This window comes from Phalaenopsis equestris, unplaced genomic scaffold, assembly GCF_001263595.1.
Source record: "Phalaenopsis equestris unplaced genomic scaffold, ASM126359v1 Scaffold000988, whole genome shotgun sequence".
NCBI classification, from domain to species: domain Eukaryota; kingdom Viridiplantae; phylum Streptophyta; class Magnoliopsida; order Asparagales; family Orchidaceae; genus Phalaenopsis; species Phalaenopsis equestris.
In genome coordinates this window covers 68,368-82,205 of record NW_018165427.1, presented here as the reverse complement: position 1 = coordinate 82,205, position 13,838 = coordinate 68,368, and the positions used below count along the sequence as shown (strand labels likewise).

Here is a 13,838-nt window from a genome sequence, read left to right as displayed (position 1 = left end):
AAAAATCTAGAGAGAAAATGAGTGCAAGAGAAAACGATGGATAAGCCCTCTTTGATTGTGTAACATGTGTCTAAATCTAGACCCCTAGTTATAGATATCGATTGACCTTCATTGTGTTTGACGCCTTAAAACAAATTTCCGACATTCAACACGAATCTTGAGGCATGAAACAAATCTTGATGTGATTTTTGAGAAAGAAATATTTAAAATTTGATTAAAAGTCCTTCAGAATTTTTGATTTCAACAAACTCATAAGCAAACTGATCAGCTCAACGAGATGAACTGAACGATACCAAAATTTATTCTCGAGTTAAATTAAGCTCAGATCAAACCGTTAAACCTCTTTTGAAATTTTTCTTGGTATAATTGAAAGATCAAACAAATTTAAAATATTTTATGCTTATAATCAAATTGAGCGACTCGACAAGACGAATCAATGAGTCAATGATTGTTCAATTCTGACATCATTAATACATTAAAATGTACATTGAATGTCATTTGATCAGGGGATCTTTATTGGTTGTTCGATCAAGAGTGATTTTTTATTTGTAATCTAGACTCTATAAATTAAGTCATACTTCCTCGTGAGAAGGGGAACTAGACCCTGGGCAAGATAAAGACCAGAGACGACAAAAAGAGGAAGCTGCACCCTTGACGTGCAGTGTGGCCTCTACAACCTATAGATGTCATTGCAACTCATCATTACGACCCATGTAACCAATTGTGACCTATGTGGCTCACATTTATAATAGCTTCTTATTGCAACATCTTTGGCCAACTAGGCTCCTACACAACCATCTTCTACCATGACTTTCAACCACGTCCTTTACGACAAGCTAGCACTACGACCACCGTCAACAACATTCATGACGGGCTACTGTCTTCTTAACAATCGATTACGACCTTTCACATATTGCTATCACAGAGAACTATAATATTTACTCTTTCACTATGATTATTATCAATGAATTAGTGTTGTGTATTTACAATGATCATCTTTGCAGCTCAATCTACCCTAATATAGGAGAGTAGTTGACCCATGTACTCCAAATCATAGTGAATTATTTCAACTGGGCTAGGCCTACTGTTTTTTCCCCCTTTAGGATTTTCAACATAAAAATTGAGGTTTCCTCTCATGCTTACTTCAATTTAACTACCTTGAGTTTGTGATGACTTTTCGTACAATGCTAAGACATAATTTCAGCACTAACATCACGAATTTCCTAGCACGCATCAATGTTGTGTAATAAGTTCCATAAATAAAAAAAATGAAATAGAATGATTATGTTGTGAGTTATGTGTATTGAGAGGGCATTGAGCTAGGAGCCTAATTTCGAATGGACGAGTGTTATTCACCACATGTCAATTTTACTGAGAACTCATCATGTATAAATGTCAAGTTTTGTCTAGCCTTCGCGCAGGTAAATTCACCGCTCTCCATTATCAATAACATGTAGTAGCAAAAACACGTGCTGCTTTCGAGTTCGACAATGAGTACCAAACCAAAAACACGTGCTGCTTTCGAGTTCGACAATGATTACCAAACCGTTGAGTAGTAAATGAAAAAAAAGGCTAAAAGTTCTGATTTTTTTTATATGACGTCAAATTCTTGTGCATTTCAAATCCATCAATTAGTTAAAAATAATGTATTGAAGTATGTTGCGTTAAAATCATTAAAATTCCTATATATATATATATGATGAATGACCAGAGGCTATTAGACGAGCCCTGACTATCCCTAAATGTGTTAAATATTCGAGTACCACACTCTACACATAGAGAAAAAATTGCGTACGTAACAAGTACGCAGGGCCACATACATTTAGGTGTTATAAGGACGTTATAGAGACGATATATAAAGGTTACATCTGTGTTATACCCATGTAATCTTCATATAACCTCTTTGTAACCTCCCTGTAACCTCCTTATAACCCAAATGTACGCAGCGCTGTGTACTTGTTAAATACGCAAATTTTCCTACACATGGAGGTATTCAATCCCATGACTTGAGGTGACTCACGACCTTCAGAGAGACTAATCTACCAACTGACCATAATCAACTGACCATAATACACGCGCGGGCGCTCGCGCACACACACACACACATATATATAATATTCATTTAATCTTAGCCTTCCAAAAATCCTATCAAGCATTTAGAAATCCATAAAAAAATCAAATTTAATTCGAATTAAAATTGCTTTGGAATAAATCCTTTTTCTTTTATCAGAATATCCCAATATTAAAAATTTCCAAAAATATTTCACAAAAAAATTCAACTAAACGAGGCTCTACGGCAGTACTTGTTCAATGCTGTGTCTCCTCACCGACTCTTCGCCGGCCATTCTCCGCGTCCTTCGGAAAGTCGCCGCCGGCTCAGGCTCCCTCCAGCTCGCCAGGAAAGCTCATGCGCGCGCCACCATTCTTGGCCTCCACCATCATCCCCTCATATGTTCGGTGCTCATCTCTGCATACTCCCTTTTCGGCTTACCCTCCCTTTCCCACTTCGTCTTCCTCCACTGTTCCGCCCCCAATATCTTCCTCTGGAACTCTCTGCTCGCTTCCTTCTCAAACAATTCTTGCTGCCTTCAAGTCCTCACCACATTCCACAACTTACGCGTTGATTCCGGCGACTCCCCCGATGGCTACACTCTTGCCATCGTCGCTAAAGCTTTGACAGAGCTTCTGTACTCCAAGAATGGCAGTTCTCTTCATTCTCTTGTTAAAAGGCTCGGTTTTGATTCGGACACTGTGTTGGCTAACACTCTAATGGTTTTATATCTCAGATGCGGCCGTCCAGGTGATGCCCGGCAGTTGTTTGATGAAATTCCTGTTAGGGATGTTGCTTCGTGGAATGTTTTGATATCAGAGCTTGTTAATCTGGATGGTGGTAGAGAATGGGAGCTTGTAAGAGAAATGCAGTTTGAGGGAATAAAGCCTGATGGATTCACCATATCGGCTTTGCTTCCTCTCTGCACTAGAGGAGATTCTGGTGCCATGATTCTTGGCCGACAGATTCATGGCTACATTGTGAGGCAGGGGCTTAGATTCGGTTCAGAGCTTCATGTTGGGAGCTGCCTGATAAGCTTTTACTGCAAAGGTGGGAACTTGACGACCGGGAGGCGTGTATTTGATCACGAGCTCAAAAGAAATGCCTTCACCTGGACAGCCATTATTGCCGGCTATGTAGAAAGCAGAGGGTTTAATGATGCTCTGAGGCTATTCCGCTCAATGAATTATGTTGATAAGGTTGTGCCCAATGAAGTCACTGTTGTAACTGTTCTCCCTGCAGTTGGATCACTTGCTGCTTTAGATAAGGGGAAGCAAATCCATGGTTTCTCTTTCAGGCATTGCTTGAATGCTGAAACTCGTGTAAACAATGCTTTTATTGATATGTATTCTAAATGTGGGAGCTTGGTTGCAGCAAGAAAGGTTTTTAATGATGAATCATGGCTTAAAGATGCTGTTTCATGGAGTTCTATTATCTCATGCTATGGGATTCATGGCAGGGGGAGAGATGCTCTCATTTGGTTTCAGAAAATGTCCAGACTTGGGATTAAGCTGGATCATATAACTGCTGTTGCAGTTCTCTCTGCTTGTAGCCGAACGGGTTTGGTGGAAGAAGGTTTGGAGATTTACAGCTCAATGGTGAGAAATCATGGTGTTGTTCCCAGTTCTGAGATGTGTTCATGCATGGTTGATATGTTGGGCAGAGCTGGCAGGTTAGAACAAGCTTTGGATTTGGTCAGCTCGTTGAGATTTGAGCCAAGTTCGAGCATTTGGGGAGCTCTTTTCGGAGCTGCTGCGTCTCATAACAACCATGAAATTCAACATTTGGTTGGGAAGTTTCTGATTCAAATGGAACCAGAGAACCCTTCTAATTATGTTTCTCTTTCAAATTTTCATGCTTGTTTTGGAAGATGGGATTTGGTTGCAGAAGTGAGGGGAAGAATGATGATGAAAGGATTGAGAAAGACTCCTGGTTTTAGCTGGATTGATATTAATGGTAAAGCTCACTCCTTTTATGTTGCTGATAAGTCTCATTTATGCTCAACTATGATTTATGACGCATTGGACAGCCTTTCCTATGAAATAAAAGAAGTTCCCAATTTTGATAACCTTACCTCTGACTAGCTGATACTGTAAATTCATTCTTATAGGTGGAGTAAACAGTTTTGTGAGTGTTTTACACGCAAAATGATGTGAAACAAAAAAGATTTGGTTTTGCTTTTGAAAATTGTAAAAAAAGAAGATTTTTTTGTATACGCATGTTTTCAAGGAGTTACATTGCATGAAATTAGAGAAAGTTCTCTTTGTATATTGCATGCATTAAATAGATGAGGATTTTTTAAGAGAGTTTGACTTGTCTGTACCATTAAATTTTTTTCCTCCCTTTGTATGTATGAGAAATCTATTTCTCTTCACATGTTTAAATTTCTAGCAAAATGGTATCAGAGCCTCGCAAATGACGAGAATTAGAGTATTCAAATGAACGTTTTGTTTGGTTTTAAGATATTTGATAAGTAATGATAATGCTTCGAGGAGCCTCATGACGAATAGCCTTGATGATGGCCTAAAACAAAGTCACGAGTAATGTTAAAGAAAAACGGACAAGGAGACGCTCCTCTTCATCTCCTAAGGCTCAGGTTAAGTCGGATCGAGGAGTTTGCCATTGCAATTAGCTTCAATCATTTAGAGATATTTCAAATTGCTTGTACAATGTATAAAGAAGATGATGGAAGTTCGGCTGTCCAGGCCAAATTCGGAGCATTGCAAATAAAGGAAATGCATTTTTTTTGGAAGATTACTTCATTAGAGTCTTAACATTGTTGACTAATTATAAAAAAATGGTGAAAAGTTTCAGCATTTTTAAGTGGCTAAAAAATAGAAATCTATTTTCATGATAAAAAAAATTGAATATGTTGTCGTAGTCATTGAAGAATCAAATGACTTAATACTCGATTGCAAATGTTTATGTTCCGCTAGTGCATTATGTTAGTGATATGCACGTATGACGAATGTTCTTAGAACTCGAGGCCAAGTTTATAAATTACTTTTGCTTTGCTCTATTTTCGATTGATTTTTTGTTTATGTCGCTCTGTTGAATATTTGTTATGATGCTATGAACGTGCTCGCATTTATTTATCAAGATTTATAGAACATTTGAAATATGAAATGATAATTACGCGTTTTAGCATCGACTAAATGAAAAAAATTGCAAAGAAGAATCTCAAGAAGTAGTTAAAGATAAGAAGAAAAGTCTTGTAAAACAAGTCTTAACAATAATGAAAATGATAATCTCAAGCATGAATTAATTGACTTAAATGGAGAGTTTGTTATGTGTTCTATTTTTAGGGTTTAAAATGATAAAACATGAAATTATATATACTTTCTTGTATGATAATTATTTATAAAAAATTTTTAATTTTTAATTTTGAAAGTATTTTTCATACTAATTAATATTAAATATAATAATATTTTTATGAAAGTATTTGAGTTTAATATAAAATAATATAAAGTGGTATTTATATTCATAACACCCAATTCTCAAATATTTACACATCTAACTCTTAAATTTTAATTTTTTTACTCAAATATTTCATTTCACATAAAAAAATATTACTATTTTAACTTTTACAATGTGAAATACGCATTTTCCTACATAAATGACATATATGTAAAAAATGAAGTTTAGTTGCGAGGTATGTAAATACAACAGAATTGAGTGTTATTTATGTAATTATTCATATTATTAAAGTACATATTATTCCTATAAATTTACTATTTTTGTGTGAATTTATACATATGGAAGATTTAAATGCATATCACTTAAGACATATCTAACACCTAAGCTTCAAATTTACATATTTGCCACCTTTGGATGTATGAAAAGTTGCATTTCACAATCTAAAATTGAATTAGTGATGTTTTTTATGTGATATGAAAGATTTGAGAGCTATAGATCTAAAAATCAAAATTTAGCTGATTGATATGTAAATACATAAGAATTAGGTGGTATTTATGTAAATGCCCCTCTATATATAATGTATAATGGGCGGGAGTTGCTGAAAGTGTTAAAACTGGCATTCTGTAAGTTACCAGTTTAGATGGATGTTCAGCCCAGCAGGCGTCCAAGAAGAAAACCACTGTGCGATCTCACCAATGCTTCGCCTCTTTCCTCTCCGGCCACGGCATACAAATCCAAGCTCAGACCAAGATCCTCGGCGGTCAGCTACTTCTCCGATCACTCCGATGAACCCGTTGTCTCTGCTAGTTGTAACGACACTGCTGGTTCAACTGCTCACGCAAACCCTATTTCTGGAAATGCACACAGGTCCTCTCAGATAGGCTTGCAGATCAGCTCTAGTTCTGGTAGATTCAGTTCTGTCTCTCTAGATCCTTGTTATGATATTCATTGAATGCGCTTTGTTGTTACTGATGAAGATATTGAATGGGGTTTCTCTCTAAGTGTCCGATTGGTTTTTGCACGCGATGTATTGGGCAGGTTTTTATGGGTATTTTGATTTGTTGATTTTAGGCGTGGTATTTTTTTTAGTTTTTTTTTTTCTTATTTGGATTTTGCTTAACGAAACTATCACAGAAATTCAATTGACTGTCTCGTAAAATAATTTTAATAAGCGTATCATGTGAAGTAAGTTATAAATTACACGGCGATCAGCATTAGAAATTTTGGGGCTATTTGGTTGCCAACTTTACGATGGATTTACCATAAATCTTGCTAAACTGTCAAATGCGTCAGAATAAATCTTAAAGATTTTTAAATCCCATTTCAACTATGTTTCAGCCCAAGGCCCTAAATCTAGATATACTGAATTCGATAGTTTGGCGGATTTACCAGACTTACATGAATAGAGTGCGCCAAAAAGGGGAGAAAAATGAGGGTTATGCTCATTAGCATGCTCCTGTTGTGACTTTGTTTTCGTTGATGGCTTCATGTGGGCACGGGAGAGTGGATAAAGACGATGGTTTAACAATCATTGTCCTCATTGCTTTATTGTTGAGGGTTTCATGAATTTGGGTCGGAGGGGAACTAGGGCAAGGTTTAATTAATAATTAAAACTAATTTGTATAATTTGTTAGCATATAATTAATAAGCAATCAATTTTAGTATCTATGTTTCCATTTGATTGCATTAAAATTATTACTGGTAATAATTTAAAAAACTATGAAGTAATAGTTAGTTAGAATATTATCATAACTAAGATTTAATAGAGTTTTAACAATGATGTAAGGTGCGACGAACAAGGTCTGAAGTGAATGCCAATTGATGTAGAGCGAATATGGAAGGAGGATATTAGCGTCAAGAGATAATGAATGTTGACAACAAATAACAATGGATGTCGAGTTCAACCAACAATTGATGGATGGGAAATAATGAATGTAAGCATCAGCCAACTTCAAATGATGATAAGTGTTGGGTTCTGTAACAATAAGGAATTACAAACGAGCGAATGCGACATTATTGTTAGTGATGTTGGGTGAAGACGCAGGTGTCAGTTGACAAAGAATGGTAGTGTTACTCAGTAAACTTATGGAATTCTCTTTTTGCCTTAGGCTTCTCCCAGTCAGCATCATTCAAGACCTATTAATATATTTCTGGAGCAATATTCTAATAATTTTTATCATACTGTAGAACATGCCATCAAATTGTTTGGAGAGATCTTGCTTGATCATTTGATGTTTCTTGAACATCACAGCGCCTTAATGATATGAGGTTATTGGGCTTGTTACATTTATTTAATAAACATGCTTGGTTCAACTTTAAACATGCTGGATTCTAAGGGATTTTAACCCTCTAAATGGTCTTGATAAGTTTCTATGATACTCTTATACTTAATTTAAGTTTGTTTGGATTTAGATCATATCATTCTTCAGTCTATTTGATTTGTCTCACTGAACTAGGCATTAAAATTTGTTCAAACTGGAATTTAGATGATCACAAAATCAATTTTGAAAGTTTCCAGATCAAATAAATAGATGCCATGAGATCTGAAATTGCGCCAAGATCTATGCTGAATTAAATTAATTTTTTGCCTGCATATCAAGACTATATTCTTTCATGTTTCAATATGTTAGATCCTATATTTTTAAAGGAAAAGCTGCCATGGCGGTGCCAAGGCATAGAGCTGTCTAACCAAAAGACAATAAATGATGCCTGATGCTCATACTTATCTGAAGAACTTAACAATCAAGGAAGAACTGCTTTCACAAATAATATTAACTATAAATGTTAACTAAACATATTTAGTCTTTCCTGATGTGTAAAAAACTAAGAATTAGAACAGAACCATGATTCATTAGATGAACGTTTGCCAAAAAATTAAGATAATTAAGAACACAAAGACATGTATGATAACTTATAACCCGAGGAGTTAAGAGAGTTATTCTTCTACGTTGTCTTACCTGTTTATGAATGAAAGTGGAATGCAATTTTGTTTCATAAAAGAAGGATCTCAAGAATCCTTGTCACTCTAGATACCACGCAAGTAATAGCATAGTTATAAATAAATCAATTACCATATCAACCTTTTAAATTGAACAATAGACAATAACGAGAAAAGGTTAAAAAAGAAAAAAAAAAAGTGGGTAAAGCAATAAAGATGAGATCAACAAGCATCCTTCATAGTTTGACACAATTTCAATATTCTTCTCGATATCTTGAGTTTTGTATTGAGAATGATTTTACAATAATCATCTTGTTCATTTCATTAACATTTTAGCTTATATAGAGCCACACAACATTTACAAGTAAATCCCTAGAATTCTTCTATTTACAACTAGAATTCTACATTAGATATAAATCTCAACACTCTCCCCTCAAGGTGGGTAAAAGATATTCACTAAACCCATCTTGTCACATAGTCTAATTAACTCCACTTAGCTAATTCATTTAGTGAGGCAGTCATCCACCTGCTCTACATGACTTAGTTCTAACAATCCAGTATTCAACTTCTCTTTGATGAAGAATCTATAAATCTCCACATGTTTAGCTCTATTGTGTTGCACCGGGTTGTTGGCAATGTTGATAGTCGAATTGTTGTCACACCTCAACTTCATTTGAGTTCCCCGATCCACCTTGAGCTCCCCGATCCACTTTGAGCTCAACCAGCAAAGCTTTCAACCACATCATCTCAACAATTCCTAATGTCATGGCCCTATATTCTGGCTCTGCTGTTGATCTTGCTACAACTGACAGTTTCTTGCTCTTCCACGATACCAAGTTACCACTTACAATCATGTAGTATCCTGATATGGATCGTCTGTGATCTACACAACTTGCCAAGTCAGAATCACAAAAGCCTTAGATCATGCATGTAGCGGCTACCATACTTACTACAAAAGAAATATCTTGTCGAGTGTGGCACAAATAGATCAAGCGTCCCACCAGTTTTTAGTACCTCTTATAATCAACAAGTTCTTCATCTGCACTCATCTTAACCTTTTGATCAATTGAAGAGACTGCATGTTTATACCCCTGCATACTTATTTCCATCAGGAGATCTAATACATACTTTCTCTGGGATAAGACCATCTTCTCAGATCCATGGGTCACTTCAATCCCAAGAAAGTATTCGAGTTATCCCAAATCCTTTACCTAGAACTGATTCTCTAATCTTCTTTTTAAATGAGCAATCTCTGTCCCATCATCATTGGTGACAATTATGTCATCTACATACACAACAATTCTGGTAGTGTGACATTCATGTCGTCGAAGAAACACCGTGTGGTTTGCATTGATCTATTGATATCTCATTTCAATCATTGACATTCTAAACTTGTCAAACCAGGCCGGAGGAGGCTGCTTCAAGTCATACAGTGACTTCTAAGCCTACACATCTTGCTCACTGTCTGGGATGTACTGAATCATGATGGTATCTCCATATATACCTCCTCCAGTAGCTCCCCATGAAGAAAAACATTCTTCACATCAAGTTGGTGTAACCTTCATCCACCATTCATCGTCAGAGAAACCAATGGTCCGACCGTCTTCATCCTTGTTGCTGTTGCAAGGGTTTCATCATAGTCAATGTCACATGTCTGACTGTACTATTTTTCCACTAGTTGAGCTTTATACCTCTCCACCTTCCCTTCTGGAGTTTGCTTCACAGTGAAGATCCACTTGCACCCAACTAAATTATTTCCTACTGTTGGTGGTACAATCTCTCATGTTTGATTTTTATCAAGAGCCCCAAGCTCTTCATGTATTGCCGCTTTCCACTTGAGATCCTCTTTAGCTACCTACCAACATTTGGGTATAGAGACAGAGTCCAATAATGCAATGAATGCTCCATGCAAATGTGAGATGTAAGAATAATAAATAAAGTTAGCAATGTCAAATTCTCATCCATAATGATCAAGAGGATGTCCTGCATTGCTCCGAGAAATCCTCATTAACGTTGGAGGGTTAGGCGTAGACGGAGGAGGAACAATATCGCTTGAGAGTTTTGAATCAAAGATGGATGGTGTAAGTTTCTTAAGTGTTGGGGAAAACCGGGACAAGAGACTTGTTGGCAATGTGGACTATGTTCCCTTCCCTCAATTTGTTTCTTCCTCCGAGTTACACTCTTAGCTCACCTTCAGCCTGATTCCCACCCACATCTGGGTTCAACCACGTCAGTTTCCATCACCTCAGTTGATTCATTCCATATCACAGGACATGACATTGTGCCCACTTGCATCACTCAATCACCATTACTACTCACTCTCTATTGTCTCATATCTCTAGTGTTTGTTGAGCACCTCCACCTCTAGAGTGTGGTATAGTTCAAACTCTCTAAATGACACATACATACTCATAAATAGTTTCTTATCAATTGGGCTCCAACATACATAATTTTTCCAAGTAGCAAAATACCCCATGAACACACATTTCACGGCTCTGGGATCCAACTTCCGTACAGATGACAAGTTGTCTTTCACAAAGCATACTCATCCAAATACCTTCAATGGAATGATTCCACTATTGCCACCTTTCAACATCTGACAGTGAGACTTGCAATCCAACACTCTCGATGGCATTTTGTTGATCAATTACTGTAAAAAATGCTTGTCTTTGGGGCATTCATCGTGATCATCATACTTCGAGCTACCTCTAGAAAGTGTTTATTCTTCTTTTCTGCCAATCCGTTTATGTTGGTGTGTATGAACATGTAGTTTAATGTTGTATCCCTTGGGTTGACAAGTATTCCTCAAACACATTGTCGACATACTCTGTCCTATATTAGATCGTAATACCTTAACTATAACTCCATAATGAGTTTGAATTACCCTGTAAAAGTCTTTAAATTAGGCAAGTACATTACTTTTATTTCTTATCAGACATAACCTAGTAACACGAGAAAAACAATTAATGAAAGTCACAAAATATTTGTAATTATCCATCAATGTTGTAGAATAAGGTCCGAAAAACAATCAATGAAAGTCACAAAATATTTGTAATTATCCATTAATGTTGTAGAATAAGGTCATCATATATTGGAATGCACCAAATCAAAATTATAAGAGGTCCCCATATATTGGAATGCACCAAAACAAAATTATAAGAATTTTGTTTACCAAAATTAACATACGAGCTCCCGGTATGCTTGACAAACGCACAAGCATTATACACAAGTTTTTTGTTTATTTGTCTTTTTATATAATGATGGATACAGACGACTCAATAGGCTAAACGAAGAGTGTCATATGTGATGTAGCGATAATACATTTTCCACACTTCCCTCAGATATTCCTGCTCCAGCATTCTCAACCATGGATACCAAGGCCGAGTTCATCCCCCCTATCCAAATACTAGAGTCCATCATCTCACGTGCCAGTCCCACGTTTCCGACCAGTCCACTTCTCTTGAAAGATCACCTTTGAAATATCAAATGAAGCAACTTATTTTAGTTGGAGTATAGGACACTAATAAATGAAAGATTCACTGGAAAGAAATGAACATGCAAAATATTAACAAAATCATAGAATTAGTACACTACACCTCACTGCACTTTTACCACTACAGGCTGTGTTGTCTCATCAGCGGTCTGAATGCTCTCTGGAACTGATAGGTGAGTATAGGAGAGAACTCACTAGCGACACCTGTCACATGTTGAGATACGCCACAATTTATTATTCATTTTAGTGAACTTGTCTTGGATATAGAGTCAAGAACATGTGTATCAAGAACACATTTGGCTGAGTGAGCATAATTAGCAGTGTTCCTCTTGAATGATAATTGATACGCCACCAACAAATTTTCATCATCCGACACGAATCTCGAGACATGACACGAATCCCAATATAATATTTTGAATAAGAAATGTTCATATCTTGATAAAAATTCAAGCAGAGTTCCGATTTCAGCAAACTTATAGTCAAACTGACCGGCTCGATGAGACGGACCTAATGATATGAAAACTAGTCCAATCTGAGTCAAATCAAGCCCAGATCAAGTTATTGAACCACAATTAAAAAATTTTTAGACACATTTGGAAAGTCAAACAATTATCGAATATGACAAGCTTATACTTGAAACAAGCGTATACTCGAATCGAGCTGCTCGACAAGACGAATCCAACGAGCTCAAGTTCACTCAATTCTGACTTCATTAAAGCACTCAAATGTTTATTAAACGCTGTATAATTGAGAGAAGCTTTCCGGACCGTCCGATTTATCAAATGAAGCAACTTATTTTAGTTGGAGTATAGAACACTAATAAATAAAAAATTCACTGGAAAGAAATGAACATGCAAAATATTGACAAAATCATATAATTAGTACACCTCACTGCACTTTTACAACTACAGGCTGTGTTGTCTCATCAGCGGTCTGAATGCTCTCTGGAACTGAATATCCCCCCCCCCCCCCCCCCCCCCCGCCGCCCCCCCCCCCCCGCCGTTAAACATCGTTAACTGTCGTCGACCACCGCTGACCTCCGACTATCACCGCCAACCGTCGTCGATCACCGCCAACCGTCGTCGATCACCGCCAACCGTCGTCAACCTCCGTCAACCGTCATCAACCAGAACTAACCACCATTGATCACCATCAACCAGACACCGTTAGTCGACGTTGTAATCTGAAAAATATAGTTACTCTTTCCTGTCTGTGGGGCAAGGAATTTCTGTAATCATCAATCAATAGTGAATTTCCGCAATTGGGCCAGACCTCGTGGGTTTTTCCCACGATATAGAGTCAAGAACATGTGTATCAAGAACACCTTTGGCTGAGTGAGCATAATTAGCAGTGTTCCTCTTGAATGATAATTGATACGCCACCAACAAATTTTCATCATCCGACACGAATCTCGAGACATGACACGGATCCCGATATAATATTTTGAATAAGAAATGTTCATATCTTGATAAAAATTCATGCAGAGTTCCGATTTCAGCAAACTTATAGTCAAACTGACCGGCTCGATGAGACTGACCTAATGATATGAAAACTAGTCCAATCTGAGTCAAATCAAGCCCATATCAAGTTATTGAACCACAATTAGAAGATTTTTTGACACATTTGGAAAGTCAAACAATTGTCAAATATGGCAAGCTTATATTCGAATCGAGCTGCTCGACAAGACGAATCCAACGAGCTCAAGTTCACTCAATTCTGACTTCATTAAAGCACTCAAATGTCTATTAAAGGCTGTATAATTGAGGGAAGCTTTCCGGACCGTCCGATCAAAATGGTTCATACTTCTGCATTAATTGCACCCAGAACACTATAAATAGACCCCCACCCCTCACATGAGAAGAGACTGAAGTTGAGAAAGAGGGCTTGAGACCTTAAGAAGCTGCAGCTCAGCTTCACCGCCGAGTGGCGCCGGCCACTGT

General features: G+C 37.0%; 1 protein-coding gene across 2 annotated transcripts in view; it reads left to right on the top strand.

Moving 5' to 3' along the window:
- Nucleotides 1–2,299: 2,299 nt before the first annotated feature.
- The window catches only part of LOC110032626 (putative pentatricopeptide repeat-containing protein At3g23330), a 32,102-nt gene continuing 20,563 nt past the window's right edge, over nt 2,300–13,838 (top strand). Inside the window, exons 1-2 of one of the 2 annotated variants that reach the window (XM_020736304.1) lie at nt 2,300–2,687; nt 2,787–4,273. In XM_020736304.1, the coding sequence (XP_020591963.1) occupies nt 2,311–2,687; nt 2,787–4,134 (1,725 nt within the window). In that variant the 5' untranslated portion in view covers nt 2,300–2,310 and the 3' untranslated portion in view covers nt 4,135–4,273. Of the gene's footprint in view, nt 4,274–13,838 lie in introns of those variants that run through there. The other variant, XM_020736303.1, reaches the window with a different exon arrangement.